This window comes from Schistocerca piceifrons, chromosome 5 (assembly GCF_021461385.2).
Source record: "Schistocerca piceifrons isolate TAMUIC-IGC-003096 chromosome 5, iqSchPice1.1, whole genome shotgun sequence".
NCBI lineage: Eukaryota > Metazoa > Arthropoda > Insecta > Orthoptera > Acrididae > Schistocerca > Schistocerca piceifrons.
In genome coordinates this window covers 261,424,377-261,448,155 of record NC_060142.1, presented here as the reverse complement: position 1 = coordinate 261,448,155, position 23,779 = coordinate 261,424,377, and the positions used below count along the sequence as shown (strand labels likewise).

The following is a 23,779-nucleotide window of genomic DNA, read 5'->3' as shown; positions in this document are numbered from 1 at the left end:
CAGGCAAATAAATCAATTCAGTTTCGTTCATTTCAGTTCAATTCAGTTCAGTTCATTATCTGATCTCCCCTTTCCTTTTCCATTTGAAAATATTGCGTGGGAAGAAGGATTGTCAGTAAGTCTCCATACTAGCTCTAATTTCTCAGACTTCAGCAATGTTGTATTTTGTGGTATATATATAGGAGCAAGTAATATGTTGCTCAAGTCTTTCCAGAATGTAACCTTCCAGAATTTTAATAATAAACCTTTCCATGATGTACAAAGCCTGCCTTGTAAATTCTGTCACTAGAGTTTGTTGAGCATCTTTCCAGTTCTTTCATGCTGACTAAATGATCCCATGATGAAACATGCTCCACTTTGTTGGGTCTAGTCTGTCTCTTCTATTAATCCGATCTTCCCTACTCTTGCAAAAATTAGTTCTTGCTGTGATTGATGTCTTCTGTAACTTTAAAAAGACATGATATAAAATTCTTATGTTGTTTACAAATATTTTTTTACTGTTGTAGAATTTTTTGAAATGTTAACTAAATAGGAGTTCACTAGTCATTTGTGGGATTTATGTGACATCTGTCTTACACAAATACATTGATTTTCATATTGTTTGTAGCTATAGAATGTTTTTTGGATGAATACATTGACTGCAGATAAAATTTATTTTGTTAAGTATTATGTTTCAATAATTAAATTTCACTGTTCATATGCAAAATTGTTCTGTGCAGGATGTCTGGATTTTTCATTTAGTATGTTGTGAACTAATATTAAGCTGATTTGTGTGTTTCAGCAAATGGTCGTATCAAATGACCAAATCATCAAGACTATGCATGAAACATCTGTACGAGGTGTAGAAGATATGATCACACTTGTTGATTTACATGAGCACACTATATTGAGGAATCTGCACATCAGATATAATGAAAATCTTATTTATGTAAGTATCTACTGTTATGTACATGTTAAGCTTAGCAAGTTGTGAAAGGATGTATGAAGGTGGTGGTCATGAAATTGAAAATAAATTATGCTACAGTTAACAATACTGTTTCAAGTTCATTTTGTTCATAAGAGCAAATTTTGGTTGCATCTGCTCCTGTCTCATCTCTGATGCACAAATATCATTCTTAGTCATTTAGTTTAATTTTACATGAAATTTGTAATATACTGCATTATAAGCTTTGCTATGCTGGCACGCCTAATATTAATTTTATAGTTCAATTATCTGTGTTTTCCTTTCTTAAGAGATGAAATGTCTTTCTATAATAAAATATATAATTATGGGTGTTGGGAAGGAATGTAAGAGCAAAAAGATTCTTAAATTTGATAGCTGGTAAACAGGAACTATGTATATAACATTCATGAATGAAAAATAATGAAATGTAGGCACTGTCATAAAATGGTTACCATTGAAAAGTAAACAAATTAATTTTAAACTTAATTCTGAATTTCAGTCTTTTAGAACTTGTTTGTTTCTTTGGGTATTAAATAGGGAACAAACCAAGTTTAAATGTTTATGTGAGTGGAAATTTTTGTACTGCACTAGGTAAATAGACCTTGGCTAGTTTTAAATTCTGAGAGGAGTAACTGTTTTCCTTAAATATAAATTACATGGTTCTCATTGAATATCTTACAACTCTCATCAATTCTTGACTCCATTTGCTGCAATTCAAATTCCAGCTTCAAAAATATGCCTTAAGATCATTATATCATTGACATATGAAAGAAATGTGGCATATAGAATCTGTCATTGTGGGTTTTCTTCTTTTCTTTTCTGCTGTGCAGAAGATTTGTGCATGACTTAGCAGTCACAATTACAATTTCACTGTTACTGCCATTTTATTATTTTCTTCTCATCTCATTAATGAGATTGTGCAGATTGATTACAAGGCACCTATGCTCTCCAAACCCCTGTGAAGTGGATGGAATAGAGTACTTTCCATTGAACCCAACATCAAGGTTTCTTCTCATTCCATTCGTGTAAGGAGTGCAGGAAGAGTAGCAATTGAAATGCTTCTGTGTTCACTGTAATTAGCCTGACCTTGTATTTATGGTCCTATGGAAGTGATACATACGAGGCTGTGGTATATTCCAAAATACTATAGTTAGTACTGGTTCTTGAAACTTTGTAAGTATGCTTACCTACCATAGTTTGTATGTAATTTCAAGTATTTGCCAATTCAAATTTTTGAGCATTTCTGTGATACTCTCCTAAAACCTTGACCACTCATGCTACCCTAATTTGTATGAACCCTTTTAGGTATATCCCCTTTTAGCCATATTAGGCATGGTTCCTACACACTTGAGAAATATTCCAAGACAGGATGTGTGATAGTTTTTTAGACTGACTGCATTTTCCCAGTATCCTGCTAATGAAATGAAGTTTGCCACCTGGTTCACCTATGCTGAAACCAATGTGACAATTTCATTTCATATCCCAACAAATTATCTTCTCTAAGGTTTTCTTGATGTGATTGATTAATAGTGTTCTGGGTGTTCTGCTGAGTTTTTGTTTCCATTTTATGCAAAATACTTTGATGATCAATCCAGTCATCAGGTGCTGCCTGGTCTCCAACTACACTGTGAATTGTTGTCTCACACTGCTATTTACAGCCGAATTTGACTCCTGACACTCACATTACCCTTTGATGCTCTTCTGTATTTTAGACTTCACACTGATGTTCCATGAAATGCAAATTCTTTCAGTTCTCCAGCTCTGGTGGATGCTATGGCTGGTGAGGTCTTACATTTCTGGGGCAGCATAATTAAGGAGTCTGTCAAAATGAAGATGTCAGAAAACCTAATAAACAGAGACAGAGGTTTCAATTTAAACAAAGCTTGGGGTCCAGCACCAAATTTATTAAAATCTTGGTGGACTTCACATCCAACAGAGCTGGAAAACCCCCTAGAGAATTTGTGCTTCTTGGAATATCAATGCAAGCTTTGAAAAACAGAAGAGCAACAAAGGACATAGTGGGCATCCGGAATCGAGCTCATCTATAGACAACTACATGAAACCAAGAATAGTTCAGTCTGGTTGCAGCCCAGGCAGCAAGTAGGCATTACAGCAAAACTTACAGAACATGAAGGAGATGGCAAGAAGATGACTGCATTGGTGATCAAAATATTGTGGGTAGCATTGAAACAAGAACTGAACAGAGCACCCGAAAGCACATAATTAATCCCCACATTATTGTGGTTGTAGGATACTATGACTTTGCATTTTGTGAAGTGCAGAGTTTTACAGTTTCTGAACATCTAAAGTAAGTTACCAATCTTTGCACTGCTTTCAAACATGATGAAGGTTTGACTGTATGTTTTTTTCAGATTGTTGTTCATTACAGATGAGGTTACTATTAATATTGCCTGCACATCATTAATATATGACATAGGCAGTAAGACTTCTAACACACTTCACTGTGGAACACATGAACTTACTTCAACTTCTGTTGATGACTTTTCATCAAAGATAAAATGCTGCAGCCTCCCTACCGAAAAATCCTCATTGGAGTCAGATATTTTGTTTGTTCTTTAGTGATTATTGTCTAGTATTGAATCAAATACTTTTAGTAAGTCAAAATGTACTGCATTTACCTGCTTGCCCTAATACTTGGCTTTCATGATATGATTTTAAAAAAAGCCCAAATTGAATCTCACATGACCAGTATTTTCAGAATCGATGATGGTTGGTGTAGAGGTAATTTTGTTCAAGATACCTCATTATGTTTGACCTCAGAGTATGTTCAAAGATTCTACAAGAGATGGATGTCAGTGATATTGGATGGTAGTTTTTTGGATCACTGCTGATAGCCTTGTTATAGATTTGCTTTCTTTCAACCACTGTGCACAGTTGTCTGTCTGAGGGATGTGTGTTATGTTATAGTTAGAAGGAGGACTAACCCAGTTGCAAATTTTGTATAGACTCTGACAGAGGCTCCATCAAGCCTTGTTTAGTTTAAGTTTAGTGATTACAGCTTTTTCTGAATGTCACTTACACTAATATTTGGCAATATAAATCATCACATAGAGGAGGCACTGAGTGTGAGACAGACACATTGAAAAAAGATTGCTAAGTATTGTAAGCCATTTGACTAAGTCCTACATCACACTAGATAAAACAAAAACATGCATACATTCACACAAGCTTAATTCACACATACATGGCCACTGAAATCTCCAGACACTAAGAAGGGCTAGCAGGATACAGGTGGAGGAAGATGATATTGGTGCCTCTAAGAGCTTGCAGGTTCATACTGGGGACAGGATAGTGGGCTGCTAGGTGCTGTGCTTGGGGGAGGGAGGGGTGGGGGCAAAGGGGAGAAGAGAGAAGTAGAAGGGGTAGAAGGGCCTGTGCAGGTGCACTGACAGTAGAGGAGGCATGTGCAGGGCTGCTGTGGGAGCAGGAAGGGGTTAGGCAGGTGAAGAACAGGAACTAGCAAAGGCTGAGGCCAGAGGGGTTAAGGGAATGAAAGATGTGTTGCAAGGAGAATTCCCACCTGCACAGTTCAGAGAAGTTGGTGTTGGTGAGGCAAATACTAATGCCACAACCTACAAAGCAGTCATGGAAGTCAAGTATATTGTGTTGAGTGGCATGCTCAGTAAGTAGATGGTCCAGCTATCTCTTGGCCACAGTTTGGCAGTAGCCATTCATGCAAACCACCACCATATTAGTGGTCATGCCCAAGTAAAATGCAGCACACTATTGGAACTAAGTTATTTGATTGCATGACTACATTCAGAGTTGGCCCTGCCTTTGACGAGATAAGATTCATGTGACAGGACTAGAATAGGTGGTAGTGGGAGAATGTTTGGGACAGGTCTTGCCCCTATGTCTTGCAAGGATGTGAGCCTTGGAGCGTGGGGTTGGGAGTGGGGGTAGAATAAGGTTGAACTAGGATTTTTTATTTTTATTTTACACATCTAGTTCCACATTACCAAACTGAGGAACAAATCTCTATGATCATGGAATGAGGCAATACATGAAATTACAACACAAAAGTAATAATAGATAAAATAAAATGTTTATGAATTCTAAAAAGATGACAAGTGATAAGTTTATATAAACACAAACAACAATGTAACACTGGAATTAGCTTAATTTTCCAAAGAACTCCTTGACAGAATGGAAGGAGTGACCCATGGGAAAACTCATCAGTTTTGATTTGAAAGTGCATGCATTACTGCTAAGATTTTTGATTTTTTGTGGTAGCTTATTGAAAATTGATGCAGCAGGGGGTGGAGGGGGGAAGCTAATATTGTTAACAAGAAATGACATTAAAGAAAATATATATTGAGAGGCCAATGTCAGAATACCAAGAATAATGAACAGGGGTTGACAAGAGGTTTGTGAACTTACACCACTTATTGCTCAAATCCCCCATTTGTGTGCCAAAAATACCCTTTGAGAATGGGAAGAGTTACTTCAAAATATAATACCATGTATCATAAGTAAATGAAAACAGGCAAACTAGACTACTTTTTGTTTCGAACTATCACTTACTTCAGATGTTATTCTAATAGTAAAAATGGCGGCATTAAGCCTCTGAACAACATCCTCAACATGGGCCTTTGATGACAATTTACTATCTATATGAAAACCTTAAAATTTTAATTGCTCAGTCTCTCTAATCATATGCCCATTATGTGCAATTAGAATGTCAGGTTTTGTTGAACTGTGTGTTAAAAACTGTAAAAACTGAGTCTTACTGTGATTTGCCATTAGTTTATTTTCTACAAGCCATGAACTTATATCTTGAACTGCACTATTTGAAAAAGTGCCAACATAGTGCACAACATTCTTTATTACCGAGCTAGAGTCATCAGCAAACAGAAATGTTTTAGAATCACCTGTAATACTAGGAGGCATATCATTCATATAAATAAGGCACAGGAATGGCCCCAGCACTTATCCCTGCCGCCCCCCCCCCCCCCCCATATAACCGTGCCCCATTTGGACCCCACATTATTTATTCTCAGTGCTGTAGAGAAAGACTTTTTGCTATCTGTTCTTAAAGTAAGAGGTGAACCAATTGTGAGGCGTTGCCCATATTCCATGATGGTCCACCTTCTGGAACAATATTTTGTGATCAATTCAATGAAATGCCTTAGTTAAAAAAAAAGGATGCCTAGCATTCAAAACCTTTTGGTTAATCCATCCAGTACCTCACAAAGAAAAGAGAATATAGCATGTCTGGTTGTTAAACCACTTCTAAAACCAAATTGTACATTTTCCAGCAAATTATTTGAAATGAAATAATCAATTACCCTTACATTCACAGACTTTTTAGTGACTTAAGCAAACACTGATGACATAGAAATAGGTCTAAAATTGTCTACATTATTGCTTTCTCTCTTTTTGTGTAGTGATTATGCTACTGAGTACTCTAATCATTCAGGAAACTGACTATTCCTAAAGGAAAAATTACTAAATTACTTGGTTAACTTGAGCAACACAGTTCTTTGGTATTCTGATTGATACTTCATCATATCGATGAGAGTCCTTAGCTTTCAGTGATTTATTATTGACTCAATCTTCCCCTTGTCTGTATCGTGGAGCAGTGTTTCAGATATCAATCTTGGAAAGCCATTTTCCAAGAAAGTTACATGATTCCCTGTAGAAACTAAGTTCTTATTTAATTCACCAACTATGTTCAGGATGTGATTATTAAATACTATATATGTAACTGACTTATCAGGGACAGATACATTTTTACTATGTACTTATTTTATGTCCTTAACCCTGTGCTGCTGGTCAGACACTTCCTTCATTGTTTTACTTTTGTCATGTGAATTAGCTATTCTGTTTGTATACCACATACTCTTTGTCTTCCTAATAACATTTTTAAAGGACCTTACAGTACTGTTTGTAATGATCAACTGCGGCTTGATTGTGACTATTTGTAACATTTTAATCTAATTCCCACTTTGTTCTGCATGATATCCTTACCACACTAGTCAGCCGCCCAGGCTGCCTTTCACTGCTAGTACCCTCTTTTGAACATTCTAATCAAAAGTCACTTTCAAAGAGCATGAGAAATGTGTTAAGAAAAGTATTGTATTTGTCATCGATCTTATCAGCCATATAAACATCCTGCCACTCTTGTTCCTTGATGGGGTTTTAAAAGCTCTCTACTGCCATTGGATTCACTTTTTTATAGTTTGTTACTATATATAATATTTGTTTTAGTACAAAAACCTTTTATTGTTAAAATTTATGCTCCATGGTCTGAAAGGTCATTCACCCTTTCACTTACAGAATGCCTATCTAGTAATGAAGAATTAATAAAAATAATGTCTATGGTTGTGTACTGTTCCTCTGCACCCTAATTGGAAAAATTACAGTCTGTATCAGATTATATTCATTTAGGAGATCTTCCAACATCCTTTTTCTTGCACAGTCACATATAAAATTAATACTGAAGTCACAACATACAATTGACTTTTGTTATTTCCTGTAAAGCAAACCAATAACCCTCTATAACATGAGCAAAAATGCCCTGAAGTCAGAGTTAGGGCAGGTATAAATAACTATCATTAAAAGTTTAGTTTCACTAAATTCAAGTACCCCTGCACAACATTCACATATCTGTCCAGTGCAGTCCTTTGATGCATCTATGGACTCAAATGGAATACTGTTTTTTATGTACAAGGCCGCTCCCCCATTCTGCAAAGAACTCCTTGAAAAACACCCATCCTGGTAAAGGAAGCCTCTGAACTGTCACAGTATTTAAGTGGTGCTCTGATATATCAATAACATCAGAGTCAGTATCTATAAAAAGCAGTTCACTGACTTTCTTTTAATACCTCTTATATTTTGATGAAATATGCTAATTCCTTCACTGTTTGGATATTTGACCTTCTTTGAAGGTAGTTCCCTTGTTAGAAACACTTCCTTTAAGCAGGGATACCCATCAACTGAATTCAATCTAAAAAAGATGCAGCTCTAACACCAACTACTATAGGGATTTTCACATGAGTGATCCCACCACCTGCCACTACACTGTCACCTATAAGCTTTACCAACTGCACCTCCATATCCTATTGAGGTACAGGTCATGCCTAGTGGAAGCTAATTTATTGACAGACTCAACTGGCATCACTGCAATGTGAGCCAGGCCCTGTGCCATCAGTGCCTTCTAAAGCCCTGTATTAATCACCTAACAGCAATATTAAGCTGAGGCTGATCAAGACACTGAAACAGTTGCATGAAGTGCACATTCATGCCACCAGTTTGAGTACTATCTTTCCCAGGTCACCACCTACATCATACCCCATCTCTGTCCAGACTATTCCCAACTCCACCCACAATCACCGCCTGATCTACTTTCATAAAATTCCTACATAACTCTCGTAAGTGAACAGTCACCTGAACCCACCCTATACTATGCTTCACAATGCTGGTGACTTTGTAGTCACTCCCCAACTTTTCCTTCAACTGCTGTCCTACAGCTCTGCCATGTGAACTACCTAACTGCAGAACTTTTTTCTTTCTATCAGAAGCTGCAACTGTTTTAGGTTCCTTAACTACTGAGGTCTGCTGCACGTGTCCTACACCTCAGCTACAAGAGGCTCCTTTCCACTAAACACTGACAGTTGGTCAGATCTATTGGTGATACATAAAGACAACTGTCTGACAGTCTCCTCCTTCCTAGCAGCCTTCTTACCAGCTGCCAGTTCTCATTCCTCAGCACTCTTCTCCCTCATCATCCTATCCAGTTCCTCCTTTGCACTTCTTTTTTAACTTATTTCTGCTAGAAATTCCGCATTTTCAGGAGAGGATCTCACCAGAATGCCCAGTGGCTTCCTTACTGCATTCTCCCCCCCCCCCCCCAAAAAAAAAAAAAATTGAAAATACTTTGAACAAATCCCACACTGTAACCCACTACTCACAAACCTACGACATAGCCCACACTTCTAACCTATGGTAAAATGTTAATGATTACTGAAAAAACCAATTGTCTATGTTACCTAAGTTCAGCTACCACAGTAGAGCAATTTAAAGAACTAACAACAGTGAGAATGAAATAAGCTGGTGTACTAAGAAAGCAACTGTTAATACCAATACCACAAAAATGTCACAAAATTTGTCTAAAACCAAGAACTCAAGCATCCACTGGAACACTCTATGAAACTAAACACAGTGAGCGAAAGTATTTACTGAAATATTTCACTAGAAACAGCAAGAAACACCAGCTGAAAACTACCATACTAAATTTAATACATGACTACAATGCACAAACAACTTTATAAAACATGTTGGTGTAAGTTTATTAAACAATTATTTCACCAGAAACAGCATGAAACACCATTGAAAACTATCAAATTTAATGACCAAATATTCATTGCACAAACATCTTTGTCAGTACTTAACTTTAGAACAGCTACAGCTGCAACTGCACGCTGCAAAATCTAAACACACTATTGATATTTTGATGAACAATGAAAACTACTAAACTTAATAACTAAATACAGTACACAAACAACTTTGTCAATATTTAGCTTTAGAAGTGCTGCAGCTGCAACTGCACATGACGCATAATGCATAGATTGGGTGGCCAGTGTAGTACTGCTATGGGAGGAGTGGGGAGGGTAGTGGGGAGGGTATTTCTCATTTTAGGGCATAAAGGGAGGTTGTTGGGGCCCAGTCCTGGGTGGTACTGAGTCATGATGGGTTCCCCTCTGTGATTTGTGAGTGGGTGTGTGAGGGTGGTAGTGGCACGCACTTCACAGGGTACAACAATTGTCAGTCATCAGTTGGTTTGTCATCAGTCTGCTCATTAATGCATTAAACTTTTTGTGACATAGATAAGTTACAATTTCTTCATGTATTGCTGTGAACCTGTGAGCTTTTACTACATGATTATCAGTCAATAATAGGATAAAAAAAGTTTGTACAGTATTATTTTTTGTGTACCAAACTCTGTTTTCCTCTTTGGCATTGTTGCTAAGATTCATTATTACTATCTAGAGAAGATACGAAATGATCATAGATTAGATAAAGTATAACAAAATTGGAAATCCAAGTAAAGGACTATAAGTGGCTTTTTCAGAATAGATGGGAAAAAAAACTTTTTGTGCAAACACAGAATAATATTGTTTACCTTATTTGCAAAAGTGTTATAGCCATCCTTAAGGAACACAACATAAGGAGTCACTAAAAAGGTCTGCATTCTAGAAGCCAATATCATTGTAAAATGATCTATGGTGAATAAAATTCTTGAAATCTTGAAAAATATTACAGTTACCAGAAGAACTACATAAGCAGAAAATTTCATACTTGAAACAAGTTCTGGTACATGAGCAAGTGATGTTCAGAAAGCCATTGAAGATTCATAAACAGAATTAAATTTTAAAATTTATTGATTTACAGCAAGAAGTTATTGGCCATTTACAGATAGAGATTTTTATCAAAAATTGTTTCAAGCTAATTGCTAAAAAGATTTCCTTGGAATCAATGACACAATTGAAGAAAATTCAAGTAACAACTGTTGTTAGTATTTGCATGTGTCAGATCAAAATAGATGGAGTGACATGTTCGCAGAACTATTGGGGTTCTAACATTGATGTAGTTCTGACCAATTTAGCAGTTATTACAACTGATGGAACACCATGCCTGATAGGAGTTAATTTTGAATTGATAACATTACTAAAATGGCATTTAGCAACATTTGCTGAAATTTGATACAGTTACACTGTATAGTTCATAAGGAAGTGGGGTCTGGTGGTCTACTAGTAACCTGAGAAACTGCAGGATCGAATCTTGGTCGGACCATGGATTTTTCAGTCTGCATTTTAACCTATCCTTCACCTTTCAATGATGTGAGGAATTGCCAGAAATGACATGTAGCTTGGATTCCACATTAAACTGTTGGTCCCCTTTCCCCAGTTGGATAACTGGGGTAGGTTAGGGACATGCAGATCATCCAAATGGCATTCAATTGTAAGACTTGCACCAGGCCATTGAGCCACATGAATTAATTACTACCTTTCATCTTTTCAGCATAAGCTAAATCTGTTTCAAATCCAACTGAAATCAACAGTTGTGTCCATTTTTGTAAGTGCAAGAAACTGTCTGAAAAGTCAAATCCCAACTTTAAGAGTACATACAATGAAAAATGGGTAACTTATATGTCATCCTGCAAGGCTTGTTTCACTGATTTTCACAAAATAAAGCCATTGCTAGATTTATGTAGCAACATTTTTACTATTTATCTGGGAAATGCATCAGAATTGGTGCACTTCAAACATATCACCGGCCGGAGTGGCCAAGCAGTTCTAGGCGCTACAGTCTGGAGCCACGCGACCGCTAGGGTTGCAGGTTCGAATCCTGCCTCGGGCATGGATGTGTGTGATGTCCTTAGGTTAGTTAGGTTTAAGTAGTTCTAAGTTCTAGGGGACTGATGACCTCAGACGTTTAGTCGCATAGTGCTCAGAGCCATTTGAACCATCAAACTTATCGACAAACAAAATAATGCGACACTGAGGAATAAACTCTGTGAAACAGATCTGTTGAATTAAACCCAATTTTGCATTTGGGAATGAATAGTATGAAGAGTAGAAGAACAGAGATGTTGAAATGTGAAGAAAATTATTGGTAAGGGCAGGCCAGACAGGGAGGTATATTGCATGACCTGTTCATTGGTGCTGGATTCCAAGTTTGTTTGCAGATACTGTTTTGTAATGAATGTTCATTTTGAGTGACAGAAATATCTAGAAGTTCTTTGACAGTGTATTCATCTGAAATGTTGTCAGCGATGATAAGACTGGTGCCATTAAGACTGATAACATTCCAGTGCCATGTATCAGACAGCTCTTGAGCTCTTTGTTGTTCCATATCTACTTCATACAGATATACTGCAATTACCTTCCTGCAGCATGTGTCTAGTTTTCTGGTTTTATGCACTACTCTAGCCATTTACTGATTTGAAGAGAGTTAAAGTCACTATAATTTTCTGGAAGATGTGCAAGGGTACACACAAATATCACTGATGCTAATTTCCTGTTAGATATTGTAATGCATTACATGCTTGAACTTCCCTGTTTTCCATTTTGGTTGAACACATCTCCAAGATATGACAGCAGGACAGTACTTTTCTTGATTTTTTGGTTCACGTGATCCAAAATACAGTAGATAGTAGCAGTCAGGCAGATGCTTTTTCTCTTAACATCTGCAGAATTTTTGAGACAGTTCTACACCATCTTTCAATAAACTAAATCCGTATTCACAGTATATGTGCCAGAACTGTGACTGTATTGATGGGATATTGGCAGTCTGATATCATAATGTAATTTTGGATGTGAAATCATAATTTAAAATGCATATAATGACAGGGTATCAAAAGAAAATGTAATGACATATTGAGATCCGTGGTGTACCTAAAGGATAACAGACAATTTTGGTATACCTGTGCTTAGTGCAGGAGTCCACATCAGAATTGTTGCAGGTTCAGAAAGATCTACAATAAAACAATCAGGGCTCCTAGCAATCACTAGCAACAGCTAAATATATGTAACTAGATGAAACTCTAAGATAACATTTGAACAATGGAAGGTTGAGGTTAGAACATCAACAATACTATGAAAAGTATAAATTGCTACTCTAAAGATGACATAATGAGTTGTAGACAGGCATGACAAAAAGACTGTTACTCATGATCTTTCAGCCAAAGCCTTCTTCATAAAAGAAAAACCCAAACACATACAATCACACAAGTAAGCACACCTCACACACACATGACTGCTATCTTCTACTGCTTTGAACAGAATTCTGTAATTTTCTGTAATTATGTAACTAATATAAACATTGTGTTAGTATTTGAGTAGACCAGATATTGTTTCCAAATGAATAAAAATATTTTTTCCAGTATTTTATTTGAATCCTGTAATGATAATCCATGTGCACTGACACAAGATTCAAATTTGTCCTTTTTGTAGATGATACAGGTATATTATTAAGAAATAGCTCTTGTGCTTGTAAAAAAAAAAAAATGGAAAATACCAAAAAATGATTCAAAACAAACTGATTGTCATTAGAAGTTGAACAGACTCAGTAAATACAGATCTGTACTTCTCACAGGAGTCCAGCACCTGTAACTATAATGTATTCATCCAAGTACTCAAACTCGAGAAGTAGATAGCTTTCTGTCCAGGGGATTATGAATATCTTACACCTGCATTCAAAAGCTTTGTTCTAGAGAATGAGGCACCTTAATTCAACTAAATTTGCAGTAAGGAGTAGAACAGCTATAAGCGATTTAGATGAAGAAAGTAATTTATTCTGTAGATTTCTGGACACTAGACAGTTACATAATTTACTTGTTTTCGTTTTGTTTAGTTGGGGGGAATGTAGATGGATACTTGGCTTACAAACAGAACATCTAAAGAATACTGAAGTGTAGTACCTGATTTATGTTGTCATTCATAGGGCAGAGACCACTCCAATTGCTCTGCTAATTTGACAACTGTTTCACAGAACATATATTCAGTAATGTTGCCTGCTGTTACCAATTTTTTTTTCCTCCAGAAATAAGGCAATTCATGATCATGATACAAGATGTTTCAAAATGGATACAGGGATTATAAGGCTTTGTAGCATTTATTACATTTAAATTACAATTATAAATAATACTTGAAATGAGAGAAAAACTCAGTTTTTCATACAAGTGTTGAATGTGAGCACCATTTGTCACGTGACACACATCCATTCGATAGGTGAGTTATTCTCAAACATTGATCAGTGTGTCAGGAGTAATTGTTACAATAACTGCTTCAGTTCTTTTTCTTAAGTTGGGTAGATTAGTTGTTAATGGAGGCACATACACTCGATCCCTTATGATGCCAAAAGATAAAATCGTATAGTGTCAGTTCAGACAAATGTTGAGCCTATGTGAAACAAGCTCTGTCATATTGCTCCTTGTAGGCAATCTAGTGGTCAAGTATAATGTCGATTAAGCAGTTGCATACTGAATTATGCCAGTGAGGCGGTGCACCATCTTGCTACCAAATAAAGTTCAGTGATTCAGTTTCTGCCAACTGAGGAAGAGCCATGGTTGTAGCACATAAAGGTAAGAAACACCACTTGTAATTGCTTTGCCAAAAAAAAAAAAAAAAAAAGAAGGCTCATACAATTTCTGTTAGGATATGACACAAAAAACATTCAATTTAAGGGAGTCTCGTTGCAACTGTACCACCTCAGTGGGATTCGCTAACCCACCAGATATTGTGTTTGTTCACATCTCCACATAAGCGAAAGGTAAGGGAAGTCTCGATACATCACTGAGGATGACACAATCCAGAAAATGTTCATCATCATGCAGCAACATTTCATTGGAAAAGTTGGCATGTAAACTGTAGTCTATGGGCTTTAGAGGTTGTAACAATTGCAGAGGATTAAGGACACACTTGTAAACATCTCCTTAAAAGGCTCCACACAGATCTCACTGGAACTGCTAATTTGCAACTAGCCTTCTGAACTGATTTCTTGGAGCTACATGTGAAAGACTTTCTCACTTGTACAGCATGTTCTTCAGTCACTCTTAGTAGTACCATACTCTTCTCTGGTGCCTTCAAATTGTTGATATCACCTACTGATGTTATTATCACTTAGAGGATTAGAATGGAACTTAATACAGGATGCTAATTGCATTTTAATGACAGATTTAGTCCTTGCAAATGGTAAAATACAAAAATATTTCTGTTCACTTGTCACATCTTTGCTACTAGTACTTCCTAATGGAAGACACAGGAAACAATGCATGCACGTACACACAGGTGTACAAACAAAACTGACTAATTTGCTCTTCCATTTGATGTATTGTTTGTAATTGTACACTGAGTATAATAAATACTAAAAGTCTGAAAAACTCCAATCTTCATTTTGAAATACTCGGTATGAGACTATAAGAAATCTCTTCAAGGACATTAAGAGTTTAACATATAATACCTGACCAAAGATATCATGATACTTATTAATGGACATTGATATGGGGTAAGTCCACCATACACCATTGTGATGGCTTTAACTCTGCTGGTGACACTTTCAATGTGTGTCTGAATGTCTGTGGGAGAATGTCAGCCCACTTTTCCTCAAGAGCACAAACCAGAGAAGGCAGTGATGTTGGATGCAGGGATCTGGAGCAAAGTCAATGTTCTAACTCATTCAAAGGTGTTCCATTTGGTTTCAGGTTGGGACCCTGCATAGGCCAGTCCATTTCAGCAGTATTACTGTCCACAGACCAGTGCCTCATTGGTGCTACTTTATAACAGCATGCAGTGTCAAGCTGCTCCAAACAATCATCATCTCTGAACTGTATGCTGAACACTGTGCTGCAAAACATATTCAGATCCTTCTGCATTTGCTTTCTTAAGGGCAATTAGGGGCCCACACCTTAAACCCCCTCCCCCCCCCCCCTCTCCCACCATAACACCAGCTCCTCTGACTTCACTGTTGGCACTACACATGATGATAGGTAATGTTCTCCAGGTATTTGTCAAACCAAAACTCTTCCATCGGATTACCACAGGGTGTAGCATGATTCATCACTCCTAATCGCTCATTTACAATCATCCATTGTCTAGTGGCATCAATCTTTACACCAACTCAAATGTCACTAAGCACTGACTACAGATATGAGTGACCATTGTACCTATTCTCCTTAACTCCCTACATACAATCATTGTGATAGCTGGTCTGCTGGTAGCACTCTGGAACTTATAAGTGATTCCTTCTGCTGATTACATATGAGTTTTTACAACCACTTCCCGCAATGCTTGATGGTCACTGTCCATGAGCAAAAGAGATTTGCCTGGTCTAGGTATAGCTGGTGTTGTTTCTTCTCATTTCCACTTCACAGTCACATCAACAGTTGATTTGGACACTATAGAAGGATTGAAATGTCCCTGATGAATTTGTTACTCAGGTAACAGCCAATGACTAGTCCACATATGAAGTCATTGAGCTGTTCTGACTGACCCAGTCTGCTGTTACTGTTTCTCTACTGACACAATACTTCCCGCTTCCTTTTACACTGGCTGATCCACCTCTAATGACATCTAGTGGTCAATCCCTCATTGCATGGATGTAACTAGAAATTTTTGATCATATAGTGTAGGTAGAAATCAGATATATGACTACACATGTATTCAGCATCATGCCAGAGCATTTTACAAATACTACTGGTATTTTAAAGAAGTATAAGAGAAATTTAAAGCATCTCCCTGTGCTTCATTGAGGAGTACTTTCATTTTTGATTATAATATCATTCATAGTAGGACTGTACTATTATAATATTTCATAATTTTAAGTCAGTCTGTTGTATTGGACTTTAATGAAATTCACATCTTTGCCTTCTTTTCATATCCTAGAGACAATGGGAGACATGGAATGTGATTCATATAATATATGTATTGTTTATATCTTTAGTCCCAGAAATTTCTAGACAGAGAATGTATATTTAAGCCAAGTAATATGGTGACAATATTAGAGAAATTAAGTTGTAGTAGGGCCCAAGTATGCACAAAATATGTAGAATAAATACTTATTACTTACTGCAGTCATCAAATGAAATATTTTTGTAGATGCTGAACATGTGGAATATTTAAACACAAGTTATGATTATCCACTTGTGAACTGATTCATTCCATGTACATATGATATATCATACAAGTGACTCATGATACAATAATTAAATAAACTACAAGTACACATTTTTGTGACTCGCTTTTCTAAGGCAACATAAGTACACGGCAATGTGAAATAAAAATCAGTAAGTTCGCAATAAAATAATTGTCCTGGGCCACAATAAAATTAAAAGTATTCACACAACTTATTTGCTGTGTGCTCAAGATAAACTGAATGCAAACCAGTGGACATGTAATAATGCAAGTGTGGTGATATTGATATATGTATTGCTGGACAATAGTTGGTTACATTAGATTAGATTTACTTCTCTTCCAGTTGATCCATAGTGAAGAGGTCCTCCAGGATGTAGGACATATCAGAAAAAGAACGCATGACAAATATTTACAACTAAAACAAATAAGCACACACACACACACACACACACACACACACACACATATGGCTGACTAAGTGCATCAGTTTATAGACACTGAAGCATAACTGCACTCTACTAATTTCACTTACAGACATAGTCGATTTCCACAATGATAGGAGCAGACTGCTACATTATCTGGCAGTTTGTAAATACAGCATTATTGTCTAGGGATTGTCAATTATCTCTAAACACAGTAATGACTGACTCACAGAGAATGAGAGAAAGCTCATGGCCACCCAACTTAAATTGGCCAGCTAGCTGGTCCCACATGATCAATTGGCCAGAGATGCTGCGTTTTCTGTGTTGGGAGCTTTCTCACCCAATGTGGGTGTGATGGCACTTGTCTTTAGGTATGAATCTTACAGTGATACATCCATCAGAGTAACAAGACCTATTTTTCTAAGACCTTTTTCTGCCTCACTGTTGCTTTACTTAGTTCTGGTAGAATGGGAATCTTTCCAACAGAAGAGTTAACTATGACATAAAAAGAGTAAGGGAAAGCAAGGACTGCCAAAATCTTCACATCAACTTGTGAAAATAATCCACATTGTTTATTGAAAATAAGGATTTTAACAAATTATTAACTTGTGGGTGTGAAGATTTATATACATTCAGTTTGAAAATATGAAAACTTGTGTATGTGAAATGGAAAAGGCACTCATATTTAGCAGAATATGAGAGTAATACTAAATCTGAGTCTTCATAATTCACTCAGAAAGTATAAACACAAATGTGAAATCCTGGGTAAGAAGAAAAAAGAACCTTTTTTGGTGTAACTTACTGCACCTGTAAATCCTTCCTCTGTAATGAAACAACATATTTTATCTCATTTAGCTTTGAAACATGTGGGAGATTAGCAAAATGTGGTGACATATTTCAGAAAGAATATCAGAGTGACTGCAGGGATGAACTAATCAGATAGATTATGGAGGCACACAGAGGAGCAGATGCAGGACCTTAAAGTGATCTGTAATAACAAGGTGGAAAAAATGGGAACTAATAAGTGGAAACAGAAACAAGAAAGATGCACAGAAAAATGACTAGCAATAGATCTAAAAATAGGATGTGATGGAATAAGGAAAAACAGATAACTGAATAAAAATATATAATAATTTTGCATAATTTGCAAAAAGAATAACTGGAGAGGAAAGAATGAGATCAAAACTGAGAATGAGCTGTGACTGTTTAGGGACTAAAAAGACAAAGTAATTTCAGTATAGACTCAGTGCAGGCTGACTAAGGAGAGTTCAAAGCACATTTTTGACTTAGTCTTCTCTCTGGATAATGCAGTTCATGGAATAACTGGGATGTGAGTCACATTTGGTGCCTAGAACTCCATCTTTGTATGGCGTAGTCTGCCTTTGTCTGCAGATGTATAAAATCTTGTTGATAATTTTGCTTATGTCTTTCTTTTATGGTCAAGCTATCTGGGTACTGGAATTTGAAATTTATTTCTAACTAATGCTCTATTTTAAACATAGCTACACAACAGCAATGATTTCACGTAATAAAGTTATAAACAGCCGATCAGTTGCAATGGATAAAGAAATTCTTTACCTAGGTTTCAACAAATATAAATTTGTCTTCTTCAGAAGGTAGCAATTTTACATTAGTAAGGACTAATGTACCATCGCCGTTTTTACAATTGTCAGCATAGATCCATGTATCAAAAATAAAATAGTCGGTTGTGAGCTCTGCAAGATCCATGAGCTATTTTATGTTTACATGACAAACCCTAATTCTAGGGCTATATTTTATTTTTGACACATGGATCTATGCCGACAATTGTAAAAACGGCGATGGTACATTAGTCCTTACTCATGTAAAATTGCTATCTTCTGAAGAAGACAAATTTATATTTGTCGAAACCTAGGTAAAGAATTTCTTTATCTATTGCAACTGGTTGGCTGTTTATAATTTTATAATGCTCTATTAATTAACTGAGACATTTGTTGTTTCCCTCCTCATTCTGAACCACCCCGTATTTATTCATATTTTGTTTAAATATATCCATACCAGTAGGATTTCTCATAGTTTTTAGGCTGACATTTTCCTTTAGCTTTTATGTGAATGAACAGATCAAGGTGTTGTCACTAACTTGCCACCAATGAAAGCTCATAGTAGAGGCTAAAGGATGAGCACATGGGAATGCTGTACTTTTTAATCATTCAGTAAAGATTCCCTCTGATTTGCAGAAAAGAATAAAAAGCAACATTAACTTTTAGCTGGCTTTTCTGTTTTTGTGTTGTCCTCACTCCCACATTCATTTTGCTTTCCAAGTTTTTGTGATTCATAGAGTGATGCATATGGATTGTTTATTTTCTATGTTGTTGCTGAAACAGACGAAATTTTCTGTTTTTCAGACATACACTGGGTCAATTCTTGTGGCAGTCAACCCATACCAGCCACTACCTATATACACAGGAGATTATGTCAAGGAGTACAAGGGACAGAAAGTGGGTGATAAGCCACCCCATATATTTGCTATTGGTGACAGTAGCTATACTGACATGGCAAAATTTGGTCGAAACCAATGTATTGTAATCAGGTAAACTATTGCACTTTTACGTAATGAAGTATGAGAAATTTGTGTAGCTATGGAAAGATTCAAGAACATATTTCTGAGTCTAGAGGAGAGGAGTCACTCAGTGTAGAAGAATTTGTAAGAGAAACTGGTTTCTTTGTGACTGAGGAAATACTTTGTAAAAGGTAGATGGTTAAATGGCTTTGTATGCTGCTGTTTTTGGCCTGCACATATATCCTCAACAGTGATTCTGGTCATTACCTGTGGTGGGGATATTCTGCTTTAATATTCTAATATGCTAATATAAAAGTAAATGTGTGTTGTACTTCACCTTTTTCTCATTTTTTATGGTATTGATAATTATCTAGCCTTCTTTTCCCTCTTCTTCTTTCAGTTCATTCATATCAGTTGTTGTCTGACTTATACTGGTTGGACCACTTGGAAATGGGAACCCTTGGTACCCCCATTCCTGTGATGTAGGACACTGGGGTGTTGTGGTCAAGTTGTCCCCTGACCACTCTGCTGACATCATTTTTGCAGGGTGGCCATGCCTGTCTCCAAATGGCATGTGTGGGGAGCTATGGGATGGGATCTTCCAGGACTGAAGCAAGTGTGAAATCAAGAATCCTTTCTCAACAACCACATCTTTATTACTCAGTGTTTCCATACAGGAGTTCCATGACTGTGGTCTTGGAGCCAGCTGCAGCTAATGATCAATGAGTGGGTATGCTGTGCAGCAGATTAGTGGCTGGTGATGACAATGTCCTTTTTGAGACACATGTGGTGAGAGGTCCACGGTGTAGATAGCTTAGATGGCTGGGCAGGTGTAAACTGCCCATGGCCCAAGGCAGCTGGCAGTGGTGTGCAGATGCCCTGATTTGAACTCTCGGAGACTGGCTGGGTGGCTCACCTCGGCAGATCCTTCGGGGCCAGCTGATAGCTCATAGACCAGTTGATGACAGGTTGTAGCTGCTAGGCCACACATTTGATTGATGATTGACTCAGGGACTGTGCTGGCTGAATGCAGCCTACCAATGGAAGTGCTACATCCATCTGAAATGTGAGTAATTAGATGTGACTTTTCAGGCTTTCCTGATGGAGCTGTTGCAAATACACTTCTCAGGTTTGTCACTGGATCATATAGTGCAAACCCCACAGTATTTTATGGAAGACTTTGAGGAAAATGCACTACTGTTGGCAAGTGTCCAGTGTCCCTGCTTCTGATGGTATGTAGACAATACATTTGTGGTATGGCTCCATGGAATAGGGATATTACCTATGTCTCCCCAGCATTTTAACTGGCTCCATATGAATATACAGTTCAGTGGAGAAAGGTGGAATCTTACCATTCCTGCATGTCTGGTTATAAGAAAAGCTGATGGTACACCGTGACATAGTGTCTACTGCAAACCAACTCATACAGAATTGTATTTGCTGGCCACAAGCGGTCATCATCCTGCACAGTGTAGTAGTGTCTTATATTCTTTGGTACATAGGCACATGTGGTCTCAGATGCCGATAGTCTATCTGGTGAACTACATCATCTAAGAACAGTGTTCCAACAGAATGGTTATTGTGATAGACATACCATTTCAATTCAATTCAATTCAATTTATTGGTTGTAACATGTAATTTTACATGCATGTGCATTTTCAACTAAGTATAAAGTTTTTACAATAACAGTTTTTTAGTTTACTTTGTTTCTTATTACATTGTAATTCATGATAAATTCAAGTTATAAGGGAATTTTTGGATACGCCACTGCTTGACTTGCTTTTTAAAAGTATCCTCTGTCAATATCTTAACTTCATTTGGTAACAAGTTATTAAAAACAGCTCCTTTGATGTAGGGACTTTTTGCTGTTAAAGTTAATCTTCTGTTAACCATATGCCTTGTTTCATAGTTGTAAATATCCGTGTTTCTTTTTGTGATCTTAGTGTCTATTTTTGCTAACATTATAGTTTCTAGTATATACATGGCGTAAACTGTGAGAATATTGTGTCTAATGAATAGGGGTTTGTAAGAAGTTCCTGGTTTTACTTTTGCTATGATCCTCAAGGCTTGCTCTGCAGTATGAAAACTCTTTTCATGTTAGTTTTGCATGTCCCATCCCACAGTGCTAATCCATAGGACAAGAAAGAATACACTAGTCTGTAATATACAGTCCTTAGGGTTTCAGAATTAAGATATGGAGATAATCTTCTTAATACCTATAGACTGCATGTTATTTTTTTACAGACATAATCAGCTTGCTGCTTCCATGAAAGTTGCTCATCTATGCATAAACCAAAGAATTTACAATATGTACAGGTTTTTGGTTGAATTTCATCAATTGCAGTATTTTGTCTGTTTGGAACTCTTGGTTAGTTTTTTCTATGTTTAATTTTAGGTTCTCTCTTTCAAAGTGAGCTCTTGCCTTTTCAATCAAGTTATGTATCTCTTCAACTAGGCTGAGCTCATTGTCTGCAAACCAGACACAAGATGTATTGTCTGCATACATAGTGATCAATTACTTATTGTCAAGAGAACTTGGGACATCATTTACATAGAATATGAATAGGACTGGACCTAAAATGGAGCCCTGAGAAACACTAAAATGTGTAGTTCTTATACTTGACCTTCTCCTCTGCAGTATTTCTCTATTAGAGTACATAATCTCTGTGCACTGTTGTCTATCCTTTAAATATGTTTCTAGCAATTGCATGAGTTTTCCAATGACACCACTCTTCACAATTTTTTTATAAGAGCATGTCATGATGTACTCTATCAAAAGCCCTTGAGAGGTCCAGGAATACTCCTGCTGTTTGGGATTTTTCATTTATTTTTTTCGAGTACATTATGGACAAATTGTACTGCTGCTGACGTGATACTTCGACCTCCTCTGAAACCATGCTGGAAATCACTTAATGTGTCAGCATTGTTATAATATTCCAAGATTTTTAAAAAAATATTATTTTGTCTATCAGTTTGGTGAAAGTTGAGATTAGGGCAATGAGTCTGTAGTTCTGTACATGCTTTGTTTCCCCCTTTTTGTGTATTGGTTTCACTACAGAAAGTTTCAATTTATCAGGGAACACACCATCTTCAAGAACACTGTTTATTAGATGAACCAGTGGTTTCATTAGTTCATGTTTGCATTTCTTCAATAGATATGGAGAAATTTCATCTAATCCTGCTGATTTTTTGTTTCTGAGGTTATCAGTAAGTGAAGAATGTCATATGTGCTTAGGCCGGTATTACACTATCAAATTTATTTGTCAAAGATTTGATCAAAGATGTGATCAAATATTCCATCAAATATATTTGACAAAGACCTTTGACATAGTGCTAGGAGGGGTATTACACTGTCATCATATTTTTTGTCAAAGTTCAAGATGGCTGACAACAACAACTTGTTATTAACTGCAGCAGTTGCATGTGCCACAATTTCACTATGTGCACATGTGGAAGAGAAGCAGGGGAAAAAAAGGAAACATACCTGGGTGAAGCCATGGGTTTTACGATGACATGATAAAAGCATTCAACAAAACTTGTTACGTGAGCTTATAGTGGAGGATGTCAAGTCGTACATCTATTACTTAAGAATGGATGAGCATACATTTCTGTATGTGCTCAGTGAAGTGCATCCTCATATCACAAAGCACAATATTCACTTAAAAACTGCTACATCTGCATAAGACAGGCTCACTGTAACAGGAGAGGGTTAGGTTAGGTTAGGTCAGGTCAGGTCAGGTCAGGTCAGGTCAGGTCAGGTCTCCAATCTTCTTAATCTATTTTTGTATTCAGGGTGCCTCACATTGTAAAGCATCTCATCAGCTTCATACATCTCTATTAATTTTGTAGTTGTTGGCACACATCAATTGTATTTACCGGCAATGTTTATAGAAACACTACAGATGACAGAACACTGCAGCGATGCTAGCGCTGCATGTGGTAACATCTAACATGTCACACTGCAGTGAACAGAAGACAAGTGACTTCTTTGATCAAATCTACAGCGAGGCCCTAGATTTGATCAAATATTGGACGACATTTGACAAAGTTCCCTATTACACCATCAAATATCTTTGACTAAGGTTTTTGACAAAGATATTTGACAAAGAAATTTGATAGTGTAATACCGGCCTTACTGTGGGTAGTGTACTGCAGTTCTGTTTGTTACAGGACTCAAATTAGTGCTGTATATCATGTTTCATAGAGACATCATTTTTGA

General features: G+C 36.8%; 1 protein-coding gene across 1 annotated transcript in view; it reads left to right on the top strand.

Annotated features, from left to right (window-relative positions):
• LOC124798932 (myosin-VIIa-like) overlaps nt 1-23,779 on the top strand; it is a 393,313-nt gene that overhangs the window by 103 nt on the left and 369,431 nt on the right. Inside the window, exons 2-5 of the mRNA XM_047262466.1 lie at nt 533-599; nt 720-740; nt 782-928; nt 19,406-19,590. Of these exons, the coding sequence (XP_047118422.1) occupies nt 533-599; nt 720-740; nt 782-928; nt 19,406-19,590 (420 nt within the window). The remainder of the gene's footprint in view (nt 1-532; nt 600-719; nt 741-781; nt 929-19,405; nt 19,591-23,779) is intronic.